The sequence below is a fragment of the Salvelinus alpinus genome, chromosome 8 (genome assembly GCF_045679555.1).
Source record: "Salvelinus alpinus chromosome 8, SLU_Salpinus.1, whole genome shotgun sequence".
Lineage (NCBI taxonomy): Eukaryota > Metazoa > Chordata > Actinopteri > Salmoniformes > Salmonidae > Salvelinus > Salvelinus alpinus.
The window spans coordinates 37,872,403-37,899,371 of record NC_092093.1 but is presented as its reverse complement, the minus strand read 5'-3'; the positions used below and the strand labels follow the sequence as shown (position 1 = coordinate 37,899,371).

General features: G+C 42.1%; 1 protein-coding gene across 7 annotated transcripts in view; it reads right to left on the bottom strand.

Moving 5' to 3' along the window:
* The window catches only part of LOC139582260 (sorting nexin-14-like), a 30,148-nt gene extending 8,052 nt beyond the window's left edge, over positions 1-22,096 (bottom strand). For 2 of the 7 annotated variants that reach the window (XM_071412266.1, XM_071412267.1), the window contains exons 1-18: positions 21,960-22,096; positions 21,616-21,736; positions 21,370-21,446; positions 12,467-12,557; positions 12,338-12,381; positions 12,149-12,236; positions 11,867-11,951; positions 11,576-11,732; positions 11,251-11,326; positions 11,055-11,099; positions 10,886-10,966; positions 9,795-9,909; positions 5,520-5,675; positions 5,221-5,345; positions 4,984-5,042; positions 4,546-4,572; positions 3,501-3,630; positions 3,023-3,197 (exon numbers count right to left, since the gene is read on the bottom strand). In XM_071412266.1, the coding sequence (XP_071268367.1) occupies positions 3,023-3,197; positions 3,501-3,630; positions 4,546-4,572; positions 4,984-5,042; positions 5,221-5,345; positions 5,520-5,675; positions 9,795-9,909; positions 10,886-10,966; positions 11,055-11,099; positions 11,251-11,326; positions 11,576-11,732; positions 11,867-11,951; positions 12,149-12,236; positions 12,338-12,381; positions 12,467-12,557; positions 21,370-21,446; positions 21,616-21,736; positions 21,960-22,096 (1,789 nt within the window). Of the gene's footprint in view, positions 1-309; positions 1,141-3,022; positions 3,198-3,500; positions 3,631-4,545; positions 4,573-4,983; positions 5,043-5,220; positions 5,346-5,519; positions 5,676-9,794; positions 9,910-10,885; positions 10,967-11,054; positions 11,100-11,250; positions 11,327-11,575; positions 11,733-11,866; positions 11,952-12,148; positions 12,237-12,337; positions 12,382-12,466; positions 12,558-18,987; positions 19,014-21,369; positions 21,447-21,615; positions 21,737-21,959 lie in introns of those variants that run through there. The other 5 variants (XM_071412273.1, XM_071412269.1, XM_071412270.1 and 2 more) reach the window with 5 other exon arrangements.
* Positions 22,097-26,969: the final 4,873 nt, after the last annotated feature.

Genomic DNA, 26,969 nt, shown 5'->3' with positions numbered 1-26,969 from the left:
GCCTAGGTATAATTTTATACGCCCTGAATTCATTCGATTATTGCTGACTGTTTGAAATGCAGTGTATTTGACCTTTAATTGTGCAACAAAGCTTATTTAAACGTTAAAAAAAATAATCAAGATATTTATCGTAGAGGTGGACGATATGAAAAAATAATAATATCACGATATTTTCCACTGTCCGGACGATAACGATATACTGTAAACAAAAAACATTTCATGAGCCCTTCAAATTTAATAAATTACAAAATATTGCTTTGAACCTTATAAAAACAGAAAGGGGGCATTACACATTTTTGTATATATATTTTTTTACTTCTGTGGTAAACCTGTGCAAACATGAAACATAAAAGGTATACGAGTTAAATAAATATGCAGTAAAATTTAAAAAAAATTGTTAATGCACTCAGGATTTAAAGAATTGTAGTTTTTTTTTTTTTACTTTTTCCTGCCAAATATAAGAAGTGCAGTGTTTTTTCCGCATAACATCGCCGGTCATCGCCATCATTTGATTTCAGAACCTCCGTCTTGAACAAATGGAGGACCGGCTTCAGATACGACACACTCACGTATGTCTCTCCTGACAGGACATTTGCTCCTGAGTGGCGCAGCGGTCTAAGGCACTGCATCTCAGGGCTAGAGGCGTCACTACAGACCTTGGTTCGATCCCGTGCAGGATCGGGAGTCCCATGGCGGCACACAATTGGCCCAGCGTTGTCCGGGGTAGGGGAGGGTTTGGCCGGGGTAGGCCGTCATTGTAAAATAAGAATTTGTTCTTAACTGACTTAGTTAAATAAAGGTTAAATAAATAACATTCTAAAAATCCTGTGAAATCCTGGAGGTGCTGCCGTGATGGATTCAAAGACCTCGCTGTCTTGCCAGGAGGGTGCAGGGTGACGTGTTTTTTGTCTGTTGCCAGGACTTGTGTGACGGCCTTTTCCTGCACCAGGACTCTTTCCATCATCTGCAGTCGAGATACAGATGGGGATTCCGTGATGAGCTTGTGGAGGGGCAGGCTCAGTTTATCCTGTGTACTTGTCAGGGCCTTCTGCTTCTTCCAACCGTAGGAAAAAATGCTGACCACTTTCTTGCACACTCCTGTGGCCTGGGAAACCCAAGGTTCGTTTTGGACTCTCCTCTCTGAAAAATAAAAAGGTGAAAAAGATTTACATATGAGTCACAATTATTCAATAGAAATAACATTGCATCTGCTGTAATTACAACAATTTACAGCATGGACACTGGACATAATTACACATTTAATCCATATATAGATTTACATACAACTGTTGTGATTGAGAGCTATGTTGCTTTAGAAAATGGGATCATTTATTGAGTAGGCTATTTATTATTGAAAGAGAGAAGAAAAATTAATATATTGAAACCATAGCCTAACGTATCAATATTAAATAAAAGCAATGTAATCCATGAAATGTTTGGATATTGCACACATTTACAAATATTATAGATTTGCATAGCTGTGTGTATGTATATATATATATATATATATATTCGGCTTAACATATAATAAGGAACAGGCAGTCTAGTCTAGAATAACTTCAAACAGATAAGGAATACAATAGTTATTTTAAATTGTTGTTTATAAGTTACGTTATTTGTCTACCTAGCATTGTGTGTTTTGGATGTTGAAACTTACCAATAGCAATGTGTAGCCTCTGTCCGAAACACCCTAGTCTTGTCCATTTGTTCAGCTCCAATGCCTTGACCATGTTCGATCCGCTGTCAGTAGTCATACATACTTGACGCGACTCTTTCAAGCCCCAGGTTGAAAGTGCCTCCCCTCAGCCCAGCTGCAATTATTTCTCTGGTGTGGTCGTCTGGGAAATAAGAGGTCTGAAGGCATTTGCTTTGCAGCTTCCAGTTGTTGTCAATGTATGGCTCGTTGGTCGAGCTTGACCATAAATCGGCTGTGGTAGAGAAGAATGCAGCGTCACGGATTTCGTTGTCAACTCTGCCCGGACATTCTGTGTAGAGTTCTGGTAGACGTGTTTTGCTGAATTATTTACTGCTCGGGATCTCGTATCTTGGGCCTAGAGTTCGAATCAACTTTCTGAAACCGTCTTTCTCCACAGTTTGATTTGGTTCCATGTCTTTCGCTGTGTGATACGTAATTGCATTCGTTATTTCATTCCACTTCTTGTCATAGGGATTACCACTAATGATTGATGCGTTGAGTGATAGCTGAGTGCGGGTCTGGCTTGAAGACGTCTTGAGACTTGCTCTGCTGCTCCGGGGGTTTGTTGCACGCATTCTGGTAGATTCTTCATATTCGCGCACATGCAGGGTTTTCAGATGGTGAAAAAGATTGCTGGTGTTTCCACCTTTGGCTTGCACAATGCGTCTACACAACTTACACAATACTGTTTGTTGGTTGAGGTCCGATATCTTAAAGCCAAACCAGTTCCAAACGACAGAGGCCCCCTTTTTTTGAACCAATTCTTCGTCGTCCTGCAAATCAACCTCAATAGCATTATTTTCCTCTTCTTCAGTCATCCTCAATGCTTGCTTACACTTTTGCGCTTGAGTTTCAGACACTTTTGCTAACGAAAGGAGTTTACTTCACTAAATGTTTGCTTGCATGTTTGTTTGTTGACTTTGATTGGCAGGCAGATCGCGTGTAACGTCCATGCTCCTACTTTGCTAAAAAGAAGAAGCTATGTAAAAGATAAAACTATTTGAACTAGCCCACTAGGCTGTATCACTCGACGTGAAATTTTTAACAAAACAAAAACGCCTTATTTCATACATTTATTAATTTACCATGATATGGCAAAATCCACATCATGGCACAACGTCATACCGGTATTCACTTTCATACCAGTATACCACACAACCCCGATATATCTTGAATCACCCAAAACTATCTTTAGGCCATATCCCCCAGCCCTACTACTTAGTGCCCTACTTTTGACCAGGACTCTCTGATCAAAAGTAGTGCATTATGTAGGTAATAGGGTGCCATTTGGGACTAACTCATAAACATCTTTGGTTGTGCCCTCACCTTCCTTCCTGTCGTTGCGCTCCACTTCGATACAGAACACAGGGACCCTCTCCCTATTGACCTCATCAACGTAGGGGATGGTGATGCTCCAGGCTGACAGGTTCCTCAGGACTCCTGAAGTACTGCAAGCCTCCACTGGGGTGTTATCCTCCACCACCATAGTGGCCTCCTCAATCTGCAACACATGGGAGGTGTGGGACGACAGTTGAACTAAGCTCATGAGGCACTTAGAAGTTATATTCTTCTAGAATCATATAATTTACATAAAAGTCAAAAAATGTATGTACCAATAGCAGAACGCCCCTTTAATTGTACTTAGCTAAAAAATAAACCCTTTGGTGATAATAAACATGAAAACCACCTATTCATATACAGATAGTGGAGGATGAGGAAGTGATATTGGTTTCTCTTTGGGTGTCAGTTTTAAAGTATTGCACTATATCAGGAATAAAGTGCCATTTGGAGGGGAAGCGCTCACCACTTCATCTTCAGCGTTGACCATGGCGTACGGCAGCATAGTCCCCTCCATGGTAGTGCTTTTGAAGACACCTTTGATCTTGCTGCCGATCCTGCTTATCCCGAAGGACTCCCCCCGTTTTGAGATGTTCCTTCACAGGCACACACAAAAACATATGCGTGAACAACACAAGTGAACACACCAACTAGGAAACGGAGAGTCGGAAAGGGAGCTGTGTGCAACTGCATGTGTTCCTGTCAACAGTTGTTGAGGCCACTTATGCAAACGTCTGATGTTAATGCAGCCTTGCCTCATGTCAAAATGCCATGCTGAACAACGAGAGCACACATTATGAAGCGCTGCACATTCAACTAACGGACAGACGAAAACAGATGAGGTACTTTGAAGTTGTGTATTACAGGAGTCCATGCTTACAGACTGAGGCTCATAGCTAGCCATATGTCAATAGAAGTTTGAAATGTTGGATGGGAAAGTTAGTACAGACTAAATATTGGGGACAACCAATGAGGGTTGAAGAGAGATGGCGTGAAATTGAGGCCCTTCAACACTGCCCCAAAAAGGGGGACTTGGTCGGGCAGCTGTTATGCACAAGAAAACTATGGACACTCACATAAGACATGGATAGATAGACCAAGAGAGAAAAGGCATGAGAAGAGATCAGTAATGGGGCTATGGGCAACGCCATCGTTCTCCTCTTCCTCCATTCAAGCACTCACGACTTTGTATATTCAAAGGTGCAACTAAAATAAAGACCAATGCATCTATCCAAAATGGTACATAGGCCTATAACCCCAAATCTTGTTCAGTTTTAGCAATTCGACACGGTAAAGAGTAAGTCAATACAAAAACACATACAAACACTAGATTGCAAAAGCCTACTGAAGACAAGTGCTTATTGCCCCACAATGCTTTTGTTCTCAGGCAAATTTTGGTTCCTTCACTTCATTCTGGGCATATTAAGTCGCATTTCTTGCATGCAGCTAAATCAACGGCAGCCAGCCGAGGGACATTAGCTTGGCCTGCATCCTTCAAAACACATACTCACCTCATATCATCCAAACTCAGACTATTCCTGGAATAATAGGCACAATGAATTACAGGATGCCAGGATAAACAGGACCAGCCCACAAATAGTATAAATTAGCCTCAGTGCCCTTTGTGGGGATGTGGTGGGCGTCAACAGGTCTGTTACTGGGGCCAAAAATAATACACCACCCTAATGTAGTGTTGATGTGAACTTGATATAGACTTGGAGGCATTCTGTGTATTACATGAACGACATAATGAAACTAGTCTTAACACTTCTGTTTGGAAGAATATTAAAGCTCTCCAATTAAGTCTCTATTTAGATGTAAAGGGAACATTTGTGGACTATATTATATGACAACAACAAAAAACTAGAAAACTAACTACACTAAACACTTCAGCTTAGAGTAACATTAGACATCTTTCCAATGTAGTCATTGCCATCAGGAGCACAAACCTGTTCATTCTGGAGTCCATTTTTGGAGACTCCACCCCCCTCAGAAGGTGTCTGAAATACTGCAGAGAGAAAGAGAGCTATAAATGAGGGAAAATATTATCCATTTGTCAACTTGCTTTTGTATACCGAAACTTGCTTTTGTATATCGTTTGACTCTGTCATTGTATGTTTGCCCTATGTGCAATTTAGAACACAGACGATAGTATAGTACAGTGTAAGTGCTGTACTTGGGCTCACCTCATCGCTGTGGCAGAACATGGGGGTGAAGACGCTCTCCAGCAGGGACAGCACATGCTCATAGGCCTCAAACAGGCAGTGCATGGTCTGCAGCTTCACCACTCCCTCGTACGGCCCCTGTGCAACTAGTGCCAATTATGACAGAGTGCAGTAAAATAAATTTAAAATTAAAAAGCAAGTCATATATATTTTCAAGGTTTGTGGACTTTGAGAAAATAGCACATATCTGATTGAAAAAGGCGGCGCACGTCACACTATGTTGAACGATGATTGTGTACTGAGAATCTAGCAGCGCTTACTGTTTCGTATTTCCTCGATGATGACGGGGTCAAAGCTGATCTTGTCGATGCTTTCTTCCAGGCAGTAGGTCTCATAGAGGTGCTGCACCTCTCCATGCAGGCGCTGCAGCTCAGAGTCACTCAGCTCCGGACACAGGATCTTATCATTGAACTCTTCTGGAATGACATGAAGGAAAAGTAGATGAATGCTGTTAAAGTGTTACTTGATTGATCAATGTTTTATAAAACTTCCAAATTCACAGTAGCGGTGCGTGGGTAAAATCACTGGGGAAGCCAAGCCAGGGGGAAAAAGCCATATTACGACCTGTGTTGTGATACTTGCGTTGTTTGTTCTATAACCTGTTAGTTCATATGCCTTGCGACCCTGATATATAGGCTTAAAGGCCGAGACAATAAGGCACAGTGGCAGAATAAATTCAACCACACCTTTGTTTCAACACAAAACCAGAGAGCAACATCTGTCCGGTGAAGTCCACAAAACATATTGCATGTAACAAACAGTTACATGACCTACAGCATGGTTAAGCAAGTTAATGTTTCCGACATTTTCAGACTACTAAACAACTATTGATTTAGAACACCGTAGGGTTAACACAAGTCGCAAAGAAAACAGGGAGCTGCCTCCACTATTCCAGCACCATTTCAACATCATCAAATCACCTATGCTTAGTCTAATACAGTGACAACTAAAAGATTTCAAAAACAATTTAGTCCAATCAACATAAGCTAGATATGTGGCTGTCCATGGTACTGATGTGTGTGTGCACGTGTGTGTATGTAAGTAAGTAAAAAAAACATGTTGACTCACCCTACGTGTAGAAAAACGCCAATGTCATCCTCCTCTCTTTCATGTTGCCGAAACGGTCTATGATTGTCATACAGTACACACTAAGTTTTTGTTGTCCTAGGCTACCTGGCTAAAATGCTTGCTGGGTAGTCTGACTTCATGGGCAACGATTAGCCTACTACATATTGAACTTCCATCCTCTCAGGCACAATGTTTGAATTTATGGTTGGATTATAATCACTGGCCAGTACAGAGAAGTAAGTAAAGCCACAAGTCGAAATTCCTACCTCCGTCCATGGCTAATTTAGGAAAGGGCCAATTTCAGCTAGCTAGCTAGCCACCGGAGGACAACACAACGAGATGCAACAATTCAAGTTTTTTTCTGCCAATTAAGTTTGGCTTGATGTGATTGGTGTGAAGCCAAATCCAAACTGGCTTCCCTTGATAGTTCTATTCACAGCTGAGCTCACTCAGTTTAGCTCAAAGCTGATTGCCTATTATTGTATAATTGATTATCAAGGGAGAACAAATGCTAGCTGGCATTCCTTGCATTCAATGCTACGGGCGGCAACAGAGCTGTGGCGGTCACGAAATTCAGTCAGCCTGTGATTGTCAAGCAAATAACTGTCGGGCTCACAGTAATTGACCGTATATTAACATACACATTTAGCATCTCCTGGCTTCCACACATAGCCTTATAAAGTCTAATAAATCCATGTAATATAGGTCTAAAGAAGCATGATATGAAGAACATCTAGTCTATTTCAGAAGAACAGAATAGCATACTCTTGAGTTGTCCTTATGTTAGGTCCTGAACTGGCTATGCCAAATGGCTGTGGGCTACACTAGTTCATTTAGTAAACAAGACTTGCTTATAATTCCATGGCATTATTTTATAGTATGAAGAATACAATTAAACAAAGCTAAACAAAATATCAATATTTTTCCCAAACGATTTGAGGGCGTGCGCACATGCGGCTATTCTGTGTTGAGCGCTTAATATAAATGAGGTACTCCTATATGCTTCATTTAGAGTTATTAATGTAACTTTAGTTGTTCTACAAATGTTGGGCTATATGTTTAGATTTTTAATACATTGTAAGGCTGCATGATGCAACTAATGATTTGAAAAAAGTCGCTTGAAAGGCATGAGCTCTGCTTTGTTTTTTTGCGCAAGCTGTACACACTTCATTAGTCTCTCATTCACAATTAGACAAGCACTTGATAATGCCTTGAATTTCACGCCGGCATCCCCTTTGTGTCCGTAATGCACCGTAAAAAAGACATGCCTTTTGCGGCCAGTGGCCATTGTGCCCTGACTGCTGTACGCTCCTAAGCACCGCTCACTCACATGGCTCTCCATCACATGATTGGGTCTTTCTCACAGGCTACAAGTGAAGACCGACACATCCGGGACGCAACTGCGCACGTCCTTATCCAATTTCGAGGTGCATATTGAAAGAACTGTCCACATTTACTTTTCGTCAGCCAACAAGATGAGTAGGCCTAACGAACAGTAAAAGCACTAGCCTATGTCAATCTACTATCCCCCATAGTACAAAAGTCGACATATTCAATTCTGTGCGAGAAATAAATATTCCAAACATAGTCTGGGACAGTTGTGGGATGCAATAGATCACAAATTAATACAACCACTAGCAATGTGGCTGACGCAACAGATCAGAACATTTAGAAATATCCGGCTATTTCTTCACATTATAAGCGCAGCAATGCGCACATGACAGTAGGCTATAAGCGCTTATGTTCCATTAGCGGGAAAAAACCATTATCAAAAGTGACGCAAATGTGATTATGTATGTAATGCTTTTATTATAAAGGTGCATTTTTATGGTGAAAATGATCTTCCCCAAACTTGAAACTAATGCGCTACTTATGTATGCTCTAAACCCCTTGTAAAGCAGATTAATGTGCATCATTTTTAGAAGTTATTTGGCCACTTTAGTTGTGATACAAACCTAATCAAACATATAGGCCTATGGGCTAGGCTACAGGATGTGTGCGACTATGATTAGAAAAAGTCGGGGGGAAGGCAGTTTCTTATGCTGGGCATCATTCAGAAGTGATAATATATAGGCTAATATTGCCACCCATCAGACTATTCTTGACTTAATCTTGTCTTTACATGTACTAAATAATATATGTGTAAAATGTGTTTTGATTTAGAATGGCCCAATATCATGCACCTGTCTCGAAACAGAGGCAGCGGTAAAAAATACATGTCATCTATGCACTTAAGTAGCGAATGGAGGGCGCTTTTCCCATGGTTCATTTTAAATGCCAGCCAGGTAGGCTATACTCCTGTTGTAAAGATAAACAATGTGCTTAATATTAGGAAAGTTGAGAAATAAATATAGTAGGCCTAGCCTATAGAAAGATGGGATGCTCCTCTTTTTAAAATAGAGGCCATCACTGTTTTCTCGTGCAATTGCATAGCCTATAGAAATGTTGTGCAACAGGAGCTCATGGGCTCTCCTGAAATGTTTGATTAGATTTTCAAACACGTTTGCATTGATGTCAGAGTGATTAGAGGGACAATAGAGTGCTGAGTACCAGGCAGTTAGCAAGTTTGGTAGGCTACTAATGACCATCAGCATCATTAGAACTTGGAGAAGCCTAATTACCGTGACTAAACGGTCACGTGGAATTTGACTGCCTTTTGACTCGTGACCGCCGATGTGGCGGTAATACAGTCATCGCAACAGCCCTAGGCGACAACAATATCATACTCTTTTTGACCAGACATCATCAGATAAATGGGCTACACATACAGAGGGGCACATTTTGAATCTCATTCAAACCCATGATTATGTATACACATTTTAAATGGTTATAGTTCAAAAAGTATATAGAGTATCAACAGGTTTTTGACAAGCAATCTAAGTAGGGTCAGTCTGAACATATCAATGTTGGTTTGGAGTTTATAGCTTAAACAGTAAAAGGGTTGATAGGTCTAGATTATTATATATTTTTTAAACCATTTTAGTCTATGGGCCGTTTATTTGCGATTGAAATTAATTGGGAGCTCATTTAAATGTTTCAGTAGTAAAAAAAGTATAAATGCCATCAAAAATATTTTCTCAAACAATCTAAACTGGGGCAATCTGGTTTCGTGTTAATAGCTTACATCTTTTAAGCTCTAAAGTGGGCCTGAAGAAGTCGAATAAGAAATATAGTGTCTTGCCTTCAGCAAGCACACTAATAAAGAAAGAGAAGTGGGGTTGAGTGTTGTTACTCTCTAGACATCACTGGCTATGGTTATTCTGTGTCATCATGGACTTATGGTCTTCAATATACATGCCTCTCAATATGGGAGTAGCATGCAGGAAAGATGGCAGTACAAATGTATTTCTTTCATGACAAACAACTCAATTCAAAAAATATTTTATGGGGTGAGAACGTGGTAGGAGGCAAACAAAATGCCTTTTATAGCCTTGTATGAGGATCTCTGAAAGTAGTGCTGTCCTTACCCACAGTGAGGCAGAACTGAAGAACCTGCACGGCCCCCTCCTGCTTCAGGAAGTTCATAAAGCGGAAGAGCAGGTCCTGTTGCTCCCGGATCTCCTTCAGCTCCAGCTTCAGCACCTGGGAATCCACGGGCCGGAGGACAGCCACAGAGTTCAGAAACTGTGCTTGTCCATGCAAAACTCTAAACCAATACTTTAACTATTGCCTTCATTTTTATTAATTTTGTCATGTCTTCTGTTTTAGTTCACTGACTACCTTTCTAATTGTGCTTGTTAGAACTAGGAGGGTACAGTAGTACAGGTATTAATTGTCAGTGGAATGGATACATAACTAACAAGGGCTTTCTGTTCCAAATGCCGAAGGTACTAAGTACCGTAATTTCCGAACTATAAGCCGCTACTTTTCCCCACGCTTTGAACCTCGCGGCTTATACAATGACGCGGCTAATTTATGGATTTTTCCCGCTTTCACAAGATTCATGCCGCCAAAAAACTGAGCACCGTCACATAATGTGACGTAAATCGAGCGCGCTCAAACTTCCCATCATTCTGATTACGGTAGTCATTTTGTCAACCTCATCATGGCAAAGACACGGAGAAATGCATATATGCAGCTTTCAAGTTGAAGGCGATCGATCTGGTTGTTGGAAAAGGAACTAGAGCTGCTGCACGGGAGCTTGGCCTTAATGAGTCGATGATAAGACGTTGGAAACAGCAGCGTGAGGAACTGACTCAGTGCAAAAAGACAACAAAAGCTTTCAGAGGGAAGAAAACCAAATGGCCCGAACTAGAAAATGAGCTTGAAGCCTGGGTCAACACACAGAGAGCAGACTTTCTTGGTAGGCTACTGTTTACTGCTATTTTTTTATTTTTGTTACAAGGCGTGTTTCGTTTAAAAGACTATTTATTTTTGTTACAAGCCGTGTTTCGTTTAAAGGCTGTGTAAAGTTAATTTGTTTCAATGTACCGGTAGGCACCTGCGGCTTATAGACATGTGCGGCGTATTTATGTACAAAATACATATATTTTTTTTAATTCAGTGGGTGCGGCTTATATTCAGGTGCGCTTAATAGTCCAGAAATTACGGTACTTACAGATGTCTTCTTGGTACGAGGGTCAGCGTATTTCTGCAGGAATGGAACCAGGGCAGATGGTGGATCCATGGCCAGCTCAGGCTGGGGAAACAATTTGAGGAATAAATCACAAATGCATTACAGCATGATGCTTCCACATGAGGTTTGGTAAAGTGCCCAATTTACTTACTGGAGAGTCATCAACAAATATTAGAACCATGTGGTTCACAGTATCCTGAAAAGCAACAGGAGGAATGCATCAATAAGATGGAATATGTCAACCACCGCTCAGTTAAATTGCTACCATTCCAGAAGTATATGTTCTGCTCATTTATATCCGTTCGTATTCATATCCTATATCACTAAGCACACAACATTCTACTTACAGGATCAGCCATGAAGTCCAAGGTGGGGAGGAACACAGACCCTACCATGACCTCTCGCATCAGCAGAGCTAAAGATCTGACAATCAGGAAGACATAGGATTCAGATAAAGTGCCTTATGTCAAATGTATTTAACAGTAGAGTTCTCCGTTTTTCCTTGAGGAAGATCTGACAGAAAAAATGTTCACTCAGTATATTTAGTGGTTAAGATCAATAATAAACAGTTAAATGTCTATCATTTTGATAACAAGATAGTGATAAGAATGATAAAATATATACGATTTTGACTGACAGAGGTGCATGGACTGCCTGGTTGGGTGGGCCTACCTGCAGTCAGTAGCTTTGGGTGGCATGAGATAGGCAAAGAGCATCTCCGTCACCTTCCTGAGATAAAGCAGCTCCTCTCTGCGACTGCGCAGAGCAACATGCAGGTCAGGGCCATACTCATCCAGAGCAGCCTGCTGCAAACCTTCAGTGTTCTTCACTAGAACACACACACAGAGTATTAAACCTTGCACAGCCAGTACACATTTTGTTTTCTTTATTGACCAACATCGTGCAGTGCAGAATACTACTGTGAGAATGAAAACATGCAAATCTACAAAACAAATTGTAAACCTTTTTGTTTGGCCTTTGCAATGATTTCAATGTGCTTCATGGCAGCTTTCATCATTTTGCCAGAAATAAGTGAGGGGACATCAACCTGTGTGAAACAATTACACAGTTAGCATAGAGTCTGAAAAATAGCCACAGCACATTAACACGGTATTACCCATTAGCAATATGTGGATTCAAATGACATACAACAACTCTAATATATGCTAAGGTTTCTTGACAAAGGTTACTACTCGGAGAACAGAATGTGGGTGAAAGAGATGAATAGACAGAACTATATATCACCTTCTGAGCGCGTCGAACTAACACAGATGCAAAGAAACGAAAAGTCATTCTCAGTTCATCTACGCATGCCTCATCATCGGTGATGTCCCTATAAAGTAAAGTAATAAAAAGCATAATGAAATACGCATTCCAAAATCCAGACAGAAAACCCAAGTTAAATCGTTCAAAACTGTGGTAGAAACTACTCACCTGTACCAGGGATATACAAAATTCTCCAGAACCAACTCGAGCAACTAAGGGCCAAATATCAATAATTATTAATTGCATTTGTGATTTTCAAAATTAAAATTATATCTTTGAAATGACCCATTACTCTACCTCTGACATAGAAGCATCCACTTTTGAGTAGACTTTCAAGTCCAACCATGGCTGATAGTTTTCTAGGAGTAATGTTGGTCTGTGAAGGACACTATATTTCAAGATTTAAAAATTGTATTTTTACATTTCAAATCACAATTCAGTCATATATTTATCACACAATAATTTGCAAGCAATTAATGGCATAGCGATGTGTGAATGTGTCAGTCGGTCCTGTGCAGCACATAAGTTTACATGCAAAGTAATAATTCAATAATAAACTGATTATGGCAGTAGGCAGATTACGCAAGTCAAGTAAACGTCTTACTCTGCTCATCTTAAATCGGCATACGGTCAAAATCAAAGTAAGCATACAATTAAATCACCTGGTTTTCTGAGCAATCTTTCAAATTATTAGGACATGTAAACACCTTAAAATCGTCGTTCCAGCCGTGTATTTGATCTGCGCATGTGCTAACACCAGCTGAGCGAGCTTCCTCAAGCGTGAGTGAAGTGAGTTCGGAACAACTGAATGTATGCGTCTTAGAAGTAGTTCTCACAAACAAACTTTATATGTCCGAACTCAATGTGAAATGCTTCCCAAAAATAACATGGTCACAGTGGTAGAACTTATTTTGATTGGCGATTTTCTGCCATCAGGTAGCCTGATTTCAGATGTGTCCATGTAAACAGGATTATTAGGGAAATCGTTCTTCTTGCAAAGCATGTAAAGGTTATATTCAAACTATTACGCTATATTAATCTGACAATTCACAATCGCATAGTGTTAATGTAACCGTAATCTTGTGTCCACTAGATGGCAGATTAACTCCAGATGCACCTCTAACCAATGGGGCAAAAATCCTTCTTGGCATGTTACTCATCAATGCCACTGCTGTTCATTGCTAAACACAAGATTTATTCTTAAGCATTCACAATGTAAACGTGAGTGGTGAGCTGTAGTGATGCGCGTGTCAGCCGTTTGCTCACCCCACCTGCACACAATTGCTAATAACCCATCTGCAACTGCCAGACTATGTGATAAAGTGAAAATGAGCCCTGCTCCCGACCCTAACCCACAAGTATAGAAATTGTGCTGCACAGTAAGAGATGTCGGAACAATTTTTTGACAGGGGTGTGGGATTTTCTTTTTATAAGACCAATTTAGATAGGCTTACAGTACAAGTCAAAAGTTTGGACACACCTACACATTCAAGTGTTTTTCTTTATTTTAGAATACTAGTGTACTAGAATACTAATACTAGAATACTAGTGAAGACATCACAACACATACAGAATCATGTAGTAACCAAACAAGTGTTAAAACAAATCTAAATATATTTTATATCTGAGATTCTTCAAAGTAGCTACCCTTTGCCTTGATGACAGCTTTGCACACTCTTGGCATTCTCTCAACCAGCTTCACAGGGAATGCTTTTCCAACAGTCTTGAAGGAGTTCCCAGATATGCTGAGCACTTGTTGGCTGCTTTTCCTTCACTCTGTGGTCCAACTCATCCCAAACCATCCCAATTGGGTTGAGGTCGGGTGATTGTGGAGGCCAGGTCATCTGATGCAGCACTCCATCACTCTCCATCTTGGTCAAATAGCTCTTACACAGCCTGGAGGTGTGTTGGGTCATTGTCCTGTTGAAAAACAAATGATAGTCCCACTAAACCCAAACCAGATGGGATGACGTATCGCTGCAGAATGCTGTGGTAGCCACGCTGGTTAAGTGTGCCTTGAATTCTAAATAAATCACCGACAATGTCACCAGCAAAGCACCCCCACACCACATCCTCCATGCTTCACGGTGGGAACCACACATCTGGAGATCATCCGTTCACCTACTCCGCGTCTCGCAAAGACAAGGCGGTTGGAACTAAAAATCTCAAAATTTGGACTTCCAAATTCCAAACTGGACTTCCACCAGTCGAATGTCCATTGCTCTTGTTTCTTGGCCCAAGCAAGCATCTTCTTATTGGTGTCTTTAGTAATAGTTTCTTTGGAGCATTTCGACCTTGAAGGCCTGATTCACGCAGTCTCCTCTGAACAGTTGATTTTGAGATGTGTCTGTTACTTGAACTCTGTGAAGCATTTATTTGGGCTGCAATTTCTGAGGCTGGTAACTCTAATGAACTTATCCTCTGCAGCAGAGGTAACTCTGGGTCTTCCTTTCCTGTGGCGGTCCTCATGAGAGCCAGTTTCGTCATAGCGCTTGATGGTTTTTGCAACTGCACTTGAAGTTCTTGAAATGTTCCGCATTGACTGACCTTCATGTCTTAAACTAATGATGGACTGTCATTTCTCTTTGCTTATTTGAGCTGTTCTTGCCATAATATGGACTTGGTCTTTTACCAAAAAGGGCTATCTTATGTATACCACCCCTACCTTGTCACAACACAACTGATTGGCTCAACTGCATTGAGGAAAGAAATTCCACAAATGAACTTAACAAGGCACAACTTTTAGTTGAAACGCATTCCAGGTGACTACATCATGAAGCTGGTTGAGAGAATGCCAAGAGTATGCAAAGCTGTCATCAAGTCAAAGGGTGGCTACTTTGATGAATCTCAAATATAAAATACACTTTTTAGGTTACTACATGATTCCATATGTGTTAATTAATAGTTTTGATGTCTTCACTATTATTCTACAATGTAGAAAATAGTAAAAATAAAGAAGAACTCTTGAATGAGTAGGTGTGTCCAAACTTTTGACTGGTACTGTATATGTGCGCATGATCACGCAGCATCCAGCCAGAGTTGTTCAACTTTGCTAGGTGGGTTTGCAGTTGTTCTGAAGTTTACACAGTGTTGTGAATGTATTTGCAGATCCATCAAAGAGTTCAAATTTGATGGAGAATAAACCGTGAAAGAGAACAGCACTGTGCCCTTTGTCGATGAGCCATACAAGAGCCGTTACACTGGTGCCGTGACCCGGATGATCCTCATGATCAGCCTGACGCAGATCACCGGGGGAAGTGAAGATCAAGTGTGCTCTTCTGGTCAGATTTTTTGTTTCATGCCATAGGGCTGCTGTTTTGTCATTTCAGTGTTGTGTTTTTTCCAGTTTTTATTTTCTCTGTCAATTTTTCTTTAACTTTTTCTTTGACATTTAATTTGTTTCATCCAAGGGCGGTGTCAGGGCTCACAAATCTTCAACTGATAGTGAAATAGTTGAAGATTTTATTACTCCTACTATTGCCAAGGGGAGGGGTGTTTGGTTTGGCAAACATACAGGTAGCAATGCAATGTCCAGTGGGTTTCATGGTCGGGGAGTGGGGATATATCAGTCATTAGCTGATCGTGTTAGGAGCGCGGGTACACAGTTCAGGATTGGGTTGATATGACAGACTATTTCAAAAAGCAAAGATGTGAGGTGCCTGATCAAGCAGAAGAGATCATGAGCAGGTTAATGGGAAAAGCCAGGGATGTAGTGAAGAGTCGTTGGACATCAAACAGAACCTAGATCTAATCTACCCCATCCTCCTGCAATACTTCCATAACTCCTGCCTTGGTTCAATGCACAGCAGCAGCCAGATGAGATGGACATGTTGGAACTAATGATGGAGAAAGTGCAGCGACAAAAGTGGTTCCCGTGAACACAACCCCCCTGCACACAACCCAAGGTCTCAACATCGTACCAGTGACCAGGCCTGCAGGGTGTGTAATGATACTAGGCACTCAACACAGTCTCATTGCAAGGGAGAGTGTATGTGCTTCCTCCGTTTCACTCCTGGTCACACGAGAGATGCATGCCCAAGGCTTTTGTCACAGTCCAGTCCGGCTGAGGAAAACTAGCCAGTCTGTGTTTTGAGGGAGGCAGTACAGGTAAAGATGAAGATACTCCCAATGCCGAAGCTCTATACATGTCAGCCAAAGACTCTAATGACATGACTGGATATGTTGTGTACCAGAACACACATATAGTAGGAAGAAGCAAAAGTCTGTTTTACACACCTGTTGGTAACAAAGTGACTCTCGGTACTAAGCTTGACAGTGGGTCAATGGCGTGCACAATGAGTGAGATGGCTAAGCTGAAGTTTATAGATGCTGGGGTAGGTGAAAAGCCAGTTTAACTCAGATGTCGTACTTGTTGGCTGTGGAGGACGCCTTATGAGGCCTAAGTCTGCATTCAACAAACATTGAAGTCTATGGATGCAAGATGGTTGTTCCAACTTTGGTAGTAGAAGGTCAACATGATGAACTAATACTGGAAACCAACGTGATCAAGCACATCCTCCGTGAATCAAAACAATGTGACAATTATTGGAAAGCAGTCTCGGCCCCCTGCATCACAGACGACATGGAATCTGAGCAGTTTCTCACCATGTTAGCTGGAATCAACCACTGGAGAGGCGACAACATCTCTAACGAGATAGGAACAGTGAGATGTAACTCAGCCATTTGCCTTGACCGTGGTCGCGAGTATCTGGTTTGGGAAAAGCTAAACAAAAACCACTGTTGCGTCTCCTGGCAGCGCGGTGATGACAGAACCTACTACGTCTCGCTCAGCACTATGGGGGATCATGTTGGCAAGGATTGTTACGCCTGTGTGGGGAGACAGATGGGTCCCACTGAAGCTGATCAACACGTCTGGCTGTCCAGTGTGGCTGAAGCGCAATGTAAAGCTTGCAGACATCTTCCCATGTGTAGCAATGGAGGACATACAAGTCACCGAACCAGAACAGTGTAGTCCACCTGGTCAGCTGTCCTCAAGCCACGTCTGAGTCCGATGTGACGGGCCACAAGAGACACGTTCCACGGAAGAGAAGCTAAGACTGCTGGAGTTGAGTGCTTTGGACCTCAGCCCGTGATGTGTATGAGAAGTGCAAGAGTCAACTGGCTGACCTAGTAGTGCGCTATGAGGATATCTTTTCACGTCACCATCTTGATTGTAGAGAAGCTAAAGGATTTGTTCACAGAATCCGCAGGACCGACAATAGACAGTTCCGGCTTCCGTTCCAAAGAGTGCCTCCATGTCAATACCAGAAGATGCGCCAGGTCTTGAGTGAGAAGGGGGAAAAAGATCTAATTTGGAAATCGACAAGCGAGTAAGCATCTCCCCTGGTGCTAGTCTAGAAGACAAATTGAGACCTTCGTATCTGTACAGACCTCCGCTGGTTGAACAAGAAGACCCTGAAAGATGCACATCCTCTCCCGCACTAGATGGACTTCTTGGCTGCGCTCGGCGGCAACTCTCTCTTCAGCACAATGGATCTCACCTCTGGGTTCTATAACATGCCACTGCACGAAGATGTCAGGAAGTATACAGCCTTCACAACAGCAATGGGGCTCTTTGAATATAACCGTCTACGTCAGGGTCTCCTGTAACATCCCTGGAAGCTTCTTGCGCATGATGGCCAGTATCTTCGGAGATCAGAACTTCATGTGTTTGCTGTGTTACTTGGATGATCTGTTGGTCTTTGGCCCAGACGAGAAGACGGCCTTCGAACCCTTGGAGATGGTCACAACATGAAGTTGGCCCCATAGAAGTGCTTTTTCTCAGGAAGTCTGTCAAGTCATATAATTTATGAAAATGGTGTGTCTACAGATTCTAATAAAGCCGACAGCATCCCTAAGATAAGCATTGGTGATCTGATGGAATTTGATGGTGACTCCTTCACAGAAACCGTTAAGGTCATTCCTTGGCATGGTAAACTACTACTAACACTTTGTGCCTGGTTTCTCCGCAATAGCCAAACCTCTTCTCATTGACTGGATCAAAGAGAAAACCCAAGGGTCGTCAGAAAGTAAAGCACTCCTCAGCGTCGAAAGTTGAGCGTCGCAGACTGGACACCTGAACATGAGAAGGCCTTCAAAAAATGTAAGACCTCTCTGGTAGACACGGTGGTGTTGGCACATCCTGACTTCTCCCGCCTGTTCATGTTATCGACAGCTGCGTCCATGGACGGCATTGGTGCTGTCCTGTCACAGTTGCAAGATGGAGAAACTTGTGCCAGACCCATTGCATTTGCTAGCAAGTCCTTGTCTGTCTCAGAAGAACTACCCAGCTTAGCAGTTAGAGTTCCTGGCAATGAAGTGGTCGATCTGTGACAAGTTCAGTCACTGGTTGAAAGGTCATGTCTTTACTGTTTGGACTGACAACAATCCATTTACTCACATTATGACCAAGCTGACGCTGGACTGTTGCGCGCAACGCAGAGTGGCCAAGTTAGCCAGTTATGATTTTGACATTAAGTACGTGCCAGGTCCTCAGAATATGGTTGCTAATGCTAAAGTCGAGTGCCCTTTATCAAAGCTGTTCGCAACAGACTGCTTTGTGAGCCCAATGGAAAAACTCCTTAGTGACGTTCAGGCAGTGTCAAACACTTCAGTCCAAGATGCCTTCAGGAGGTCAAGTGATCTCAAAGGCAGCCCCAAATGTGTAAGCTCACAGAACTTCCATGTCTGTTTACATGTGTTCTTAGTCCTTGGCAGCAAATACATCAGCCATACTCGTCACATGACAACTAGGAAACAGGAGCTAGAACACGTGCATCATTTACCTCAACTGATATCTCCTGGTCAAGACACCTTACCTGCCTACTCTGAGAAGGAGCTTTGTGATGAGCAACTCAACGATAGGACCCTTTCTCGTGTGCTATTCTATGTGGAGAGACAACGCAGGCCTTCAAAAAGGGAAAGAGTAAGAGAAACAGTTACAGCCATCAGACACTTGAAGAGCTGGGGGAAGCTTGTTGGGTTAATAGTCAAGGGTTTTTCTGTATTTTTACTATTTTCTACATTGTAGAATAATAGTGAATACATCAAAAGTATGAAATAAGATATGGAATCATGTAGTAACCAAAATATAATGTATTTTATATTTGAGATTCTTCAAATAGCCACCCTTTGCCTTGACAGCTTTAATTTATTTTCTTCTTAATGCATTTGAGCCAATCAGTTGTGTTGTAACAAGGTATGGGGTGGTATACAGAAGATAGCCCTCTTTGGTAAAAGACCAAGTCCATATTATGGCAAGAACAACTCAAATAAGCAATGAGAAACGACAGTCCATCATTAGTTTAAGACATGAACATCAGTCAATGCACTTTGAAAGTTTATTCAAGTGCAGTCGCAAAAACCATCAAGCACTATGATGAAACTGGCACTCATGAGGACCGCCACAGGAAAGGAAGACCCAGAGTTACCTCTGCTGCAGAGGATACGTTCATTAGTTACCTGCCCAAATAAATGCTTCACAGAGTTCAAGTAACAGACACATCTCAACATCAACTATTCAGAGGAGACTGTGTGAATCAGGCCTTCATTGTCAAATTGCTGCAAAGAAACCACTACTAAAGGACACCAATAAGAAAAAGAGACTTGCTTGGGCCAAGAAACACGAGCAATGGACACTAGACCGGTGGAAATCTGTCCTGTGGTCTGATAAGTCCACATTTGAGATGTTTGGTTCCAACCGCCGTGTCTTTGTGAGACACAGAGTAGGTGAACGGATGATCTCCAGATGTGTGGTTCCCACCGTGAAGCATGGAGGAGGTGTAATGGTGCTTTGCTGGAGATACTCTCTGTGATTTATTTAAAATTCAAGGCACACTTAACCAGCATGGTAAAAGCATTCTGCAGCAATACGTCATCCCATCTGGTTTGCGCTTAGTGGGACTATAATTTGTTTTTCAACAAGACAATGACCCAACACACCTCCAGGCTTTATAAGGGCTATTTGACCAAGAAGGAGAGTGATGGAGTGCTGCATCAGATGACCTGGCCTCCACAATCACCTGACCTCAACCCAATTGAGATGGTTTGGGATGAGTTGGAACGCAGAGTGAAGGAAAAGCAGCCAAGAAGTACTCAGCATATGTGGGAACTCCTTCAAGACTGTTGGAAAAGCATTCCAGGTGAAGCTGGTTGAGAGAATGCCAAGAGTGTGCAAAGCTGTCATCAAGGCAAAGGGTGGATACTTTGAAGAATCTCAAATATATTTTTATTTGTTTTAACACTTTTTGGGTTACTACATGATTACATATGTGTTAATTCCTAGTTTTGATGTCTTCACTATTATTCTACAATGTAGAAAATAGTAAAAATAAAGAAAAACTCTTGAATGAGTAGGTGTGTCCAACATTTTGACTGGTACTGTATATATGCACATGATCACGCAGCATCCAGCCAGAGTTGTTCAACTTTGCTAGGTGGGTTTGCAGTTGTTCTGAAGTTTACACAGTGTTGTGTATGTATGTGCAAGAGTTGTTCAACTTTGGAGAATAAACCGTTAAAAGAGAACAGCACTGTGTCCTTTGTCGATGTGCCACATGAGAGCCGTTACACGCATTTATTCTCTCCAGAGTCAAAATGTACATTTGGTGTATGATTTTACGGTTAATATTATATTAGGCTATGTGAGAGGTTATAGACCTACAGTCAATGTCCATATTTCAGTTAGTATTATATTTAACCCATCTGAACAGTACAGTTCCTTTCATGTGCCATATTTGATGACCCTGTCCTGTGACTGTCCAAAACATTAGGCTATTGTTCTGACCCACCCTTCTCTTTATTTTCAACTCTCCATTTCTCAGCTTTCATTATTGAATTAAACTGTGACAAAGTCCTCTTTGCATCAGTGGATCAACGTTATGCTTTTGGGAACTTGGGCAGAAAAGTTTTGGCAATTGAAGTGTATTTGGCGCACATAGTTATAAGCCTAAGTGCGTATAAACCTAAGCTTTAGGGCCTAACACCAAAAATAAAAATAAATTAAGAAAAACCTCAATGTAGCCTATAGAGATGAATTGTACAATAATGATACATTATGAATTTTTTATGCATTGTTTTCTCTTTATAAAACCTGGCCGCAACCCGCCCTTTACTTACACAATATTTAATGACCCTTAACACGCAGGCGCAGGGACTGCGGGTTATGAGTCAACCCTAAAATCACTGGTGTGCTGACATACCTGTGACGTTTGCACTTTACTTTCCCACACACTGCACAGCTGTGTCCCAATGGAAACAGCTCCTGTTGCTCCTGCTGCTGTAGAAATAGAGGGAGATCCTAAAGCTACAAAACGTACTTTTGGATATCCCACTGACAAATGGGAACTGACCGTTAGAAAAGTTAAGCAACTGAGTCACTTCACCACTGGAGTGACACTGCATTGCCCTCCAACTACTGGTTTTAGTGTTTTTAACATTCAACTTACTTTGTTCTTGGGCTTCATGGTGAAGAGGATGTTGGGCAGGAGGGATTCTGTGCCGAGGGAGCAATAGAATGTAATCACTCCAGCCAGGAAGGACCAAAACACCATCAGAATGTGGAGATACCTGGAAGAAAAACCTGGTCAGACACATATAGCTAGATGTCTGGTTAATACCGGAACTAAAAAAGAAACATTCTGAAATTATGAGTTTAGACAGGATGCTGAACTAACACTCCAGAATGAGCAAGAGAACTTTAACTACAGGTACTTCAAGTGACATTATGACTGAGTCAAAACATTCGATATCCCACATGAACAAATATCCACTGTATGTCAACAAAACCTACCTATTAAGAAGTATAGTTGATGAAAACATGAAAACCAGAAGAAAGCAAAAGACAGGGTATTGACGTCCAACTTCCCTCAGGACATCAATTTGCAGTCCTTGCTTCAGATTCTCCAGATAAACTCGAATACGTTCCATTTTACAATGGGGTCTGTTGAAGTAAACATTAAAAAGCTATATGGACACCCTAAACAAGTAACCCATAACACCAGCTAAAATGTACTCGCTAGGTCTAACGTTATATAACGTTTGATCCGTATGCTAAAGTTAACAAGGAAGGCTCGCGACTTCAGCTATTTACTAATACACAATATAATCCCATCAACTAGTACTTCAAACAGCGAACCATGTCATAACTTTGTGCAGGTTTCACATTGTTATCTAATTTCTTCAACGATAGTTCTTCCTTTTAATTATGGTTAGCACTTTTGTTATTTCCCATTTCAGAAAGTATTGTGTGATTTCCTTGACAGATCGAGTTCCCTTAATCCGATGGTCGTCACTTCCGGTTCTAATCCTCACCACAGGAAGTGCCAGCAGATCAGAGAGGGAGGGATAGGCGAAGCTACTGGAAAATCTTTAGTACTGTAGTCTCAGCTGGTAATTGCTTGGTATTCATAATCATAAACTATTTAATTTCCTAAACGAAATAGTATGTTTGAAAGTAACACGAACTTCCGTGAAGAAATTAATTCCATTGCCGTAAATTCCATACCAAGGTGTGGTGCACAAAGCAGCAGGTTGAATTGTTTGCGTTTTTCCATAAAATCTACATTTAAATGTATACAACTAAGTTGGACGAATAGTCATAAATTGATCAAATACAATATAAAAATATAAGACAGGGATGAAAATCAAGACCTTTATTTTTAAAATAAGTTTCACGCGCCTCACTTAACAGTATAAAACAATTTATTTGCAAGAATGCAAAAACAATTGTTAGCCACCAACAACTGTTTAAACTGGTAACAGCTTTTCAGAGTCAATTGTATACAAAACCTGATTAAGTTGTTGTCTCCTTTATGCGATCCAGGAAATACATTTTTTTTTTTAAGCTGCAGTATCCCATTTGAACTGGATAAACCAAGTCATATCCAGCTAACTCAGATACTAATTACATGCTCAACATGATTCAAAACACTTGTCACATACTTAAAATGTGACAAAAAGGCAGCTCATAGATGTCTGATCGATATTCATGTTGTACATCATGATTAGGCAAATTTCTGTACACAAAGTAGACTGATGGCTCTCAAACTTAAATGTGAATGCAACCTTCCAAATGGGTTGCCTGAAAACCCAATGTTGAATTGCATATAATGCTACATTGGGTTTCCAGGCAACCAAAAGGAATGGATCATATACAAAATACTTACTATCCTATCCCAGAAAGAAAAAGGGACAATGCAATGCTTCTGAAAAAGGCATGTCTTTCCTTCAAGCTTTTACAAGAATGTTGAATTATTATGTTGAACTATTATACAACCTGTAAATACATTATATGAATAAGCACATAGCCAATGCAGTTCAAACCATATGAAAGCAGGGTTTGTTCCTTCATTCACTCATTACATGAGATTATTTAATATGCCCAGCTTGACTGTTGGCAGTGTTAGAATAACAGCATGCAGCACCTATAATAAACAAACTACATGTGCTCTGCTGTTGCCCTTGTGCTTGTTAGTAGGTGGAACAAGCCCTGCTTTCATCAATTACGTTTCCATACTTAGAGTAGACAGGGCAGTTGTATCCTCTGTACTGAGGTAGTTAACCAACCCTTTAAAGACGAGTTCTGAAAATAACCACTTTCCTGGAATGCCTGACCATTTATGCCAGGTGGTTAAACCTAAAAACCTGCTAAACATTATATTAAAGCCAATCAAAATCAAAACAGAATTAAATATGTCTATTCCATCGTAAAGCTGCATTATGCATCAAAATATACATTGGCGTCAAGCTCCTCTGAGCCACTTCAAACTTAGACAAAGTGCAAAAGGCATAACTACATTTCGGGATGAACAGTCCACTGGGAACTCAACATCTTCAATAGTCATTTTAAAAATGGCATATTATTTGGAGACATGGGGGAGGTGGCAAGCTTATAATAACAAAGGCGTGGCTGTGGTTTAGGATTTTCTGGAACACTTGCCGTGGATAATGAGCTTTCTGCACATGTGCAGTATCTTTTTTTTTTTACGTAACTGCTGCCCACAGTAGTGTCTGCTCAGTGCTCCACTGCTGCTTCCACTTAATGTTGTAGCCTACACTATATACAGAGATATGTTTTTTTAGTCTATGCTTAAGACATGGTCAACATGTTCACCCTATGCTTTCCATGCCTCAAGCGTGACTTAATGTAATTATTTTCAGGAGGGGTGTTACATGCAGCCATCATGTTCGTACAAACTTTGTCGGTTGTAACAGGGCTCCGGGCAGCCGAGCGGAAATGGAGGAAAACTCGCCTCCCTGCGGACCTGGCATCCTTTCACTCCCTCCTCTCTACATTCTCCTCTTCTGTCTCTGCTGCTAAAGCCAATTTCTACCACTCTAAATTCCAAGCATCTGCCTCTAACCCTAGGAAGCTCTTTGCCACCTTCTCCTCCCTCCTGAATCCTCCTCCCCCTCCTCCCCCCTCCTCCCTCTCTGCTGATGACTTCGTCAACCATTTTGAAAAGAAGGTCGACGACATCCGATCCTCGTTTGCTAAGTCAAACGACACCGCTGGTTCTGCTCACACTGCCCTACCCTGTGCTTTGACCTCTTTCTCCCCTCTCTCTCCAGATGAAATCTCGCGTCTTGTGACGGCCGGCCGCCCAACAACCTGCCCGCTTGACCCTATCCCCTCCTCTCTTCTCCAGACCATTTCCGGAGACCTTCTCCCTTACCTCACCTCGCTCATTAACTCATCCTTGACCGCTGGCTACGTCCCTTCCGTCTTCAAGAGAGCGAGAGTTGCACCCCTTCTGAAAAAACCTACACTCGATCCCTCCGATGTCAACAACTACAGACCAGTATCCCTTCTTTCTTTTCTCTCCAAAACTCTTGAACGTGCCGTCCTTGGCCAGCTCTCCTGCTATCTCTCTCAGAATGACCTTCTTGATCCAAATCAGTCAGGTTTCAAGACTAGTCATTCAACTGAGACTGCTCTTCTCTGTGTCACGGAGGCGCTCCGCACTGCTAAAGCTAACTCTCTCTCCTCTGCTCTCATCCTTCTAGACCTATCGGCTGCCTTTGATACTGTGAACCATCAGATCCTCCTCTCCACCCTCTCCGAGCTGGGCATCTCCGGCGCGGCCCACGCTTGGATTGCGTCCTACCTGACAGGTCGCTCCTACCAGGTGGCGTGGCGAGAATCTGTCTCCGCACCACGTGCTCTCACCACTGGTGTCCCCCAGGGCTTTGTTCTAGGCCCTCTCCTATTCTCGCTATACACCAAGTCACTTGGCTCTGTCATATCCTCACATGGTCTCTCCTATCATTGCTATGCAGACGACACACAATTAATCTTCTCCTTTCCCCCCTCTGATAACCAGGTGGTGAATCGCATCTCTGCATGTCTGGCAGACATATCAGTGTGGATGACGGATCACCACCTCAAGCTGAACCTCGGCAAGACGGAGCTGCTCTTCCTCCCGGGGAAGGACTGCCCGTTCCATGATCTCGCCATCACGGTTGACAACTCCATTGTGTCCTCCTCCCAGAGTGCTAAGAACCTTGGCGTGATCCTGGACAACACCCTGTCGTTCTCAACTAACATCAAGGCGGTGACCCGTTCCTGTAGGTTCATGCTCTACAACATTCGCAGAGTACGACCCTGCCTCACGCAGGAAGCGGCGCAGGTCCTAATCCAGGCACTTGTCATCTCCCGTCTGGATTACTGCAACTCGCTGTTGGCTGGGCTCCCTGCCTGTGCCATTAAACCCCTACAACTCATCCAGAACGCCGCAGCCCGTCTGGTGTTCAACTTTCCCAAGTTCTCTCACGTCACCCCGCTCCTCCGCTCTCTCCACTGGCTTCCAGTTGAAGCTCGCATCCGCTACAAGACCATGGTGCTTGCCTACGGAGCTGTGAGGAGAACGGCACCTCCGTACCTTCAGGCTCTGATCAGGCCCTACACCCAAACAAGGGCACTGCGTTCATCCACCTCTGGCCTGCTCGCCTCCCTACCTCTGAGGAAGTACAGTTCCCGCTCAGCCCAGTCAAAACTGTTCGCTGCTCTGGCACCCCAATGGTGGAACAAACTCCCTCACGACGCCAGGTCAGCGGAGTCAATCACCACCTTCCGGAGACACCTGAAACCCCACCTCTTTAAGGAATACCTAGGATAGGATAAAGTAATCCTTCTAACCCCCCCCCCTTAAAAGAGTTAGATGCACTATTGTAAAGTGGTTGTTCCACTGGATATCATAAGGTGAATGCACCAATTTGTAAGTCGCTCTGGATAAGAGCGTCTGCTAAATGACTTAAATGTAATGTAAATGTAAATGTAACAGTTGTCTGTTGCAAACATAAGCAGTCTAGCGAGTCCATGTTCTTTTTAGTTGCCGAGTTAAACATGCAGCTACTTAGGCAAGAATATCAAACACAGGCAGTCAAAATAGTGATTTAATGTTATTTTCTCATCGCAAACATTGGCTAGTTATTTTTTCCAGCAATCATCGCTACGATATGGCAGCATACTATGAAGATTATGACAAATAGTATGCAGTCTAAGCAGTAGTTGACAAAACGACGCAAGCAATAATAAACGCGCCGGGCGATGCAAAACACTCGCCCATTGTCAGACACTGGTTACGGGTCAAAATACATGCTCAACTGTCCAGAGTTGGAACAGCTAGGCCGCTTACTCGTGCGGTACTTGCATGATAATTGAAACGCAAATTAGTAGTTAGTAGGGTCTGGGTGTGGTTGAAACGCAGATCATTTTTTGCCCCAAAGCAAAACTCAAGTGGGTAGTTCCATGCAGCTATTTAGGCAGCATATGAAACACAAGCAAGACACAGAGACACAG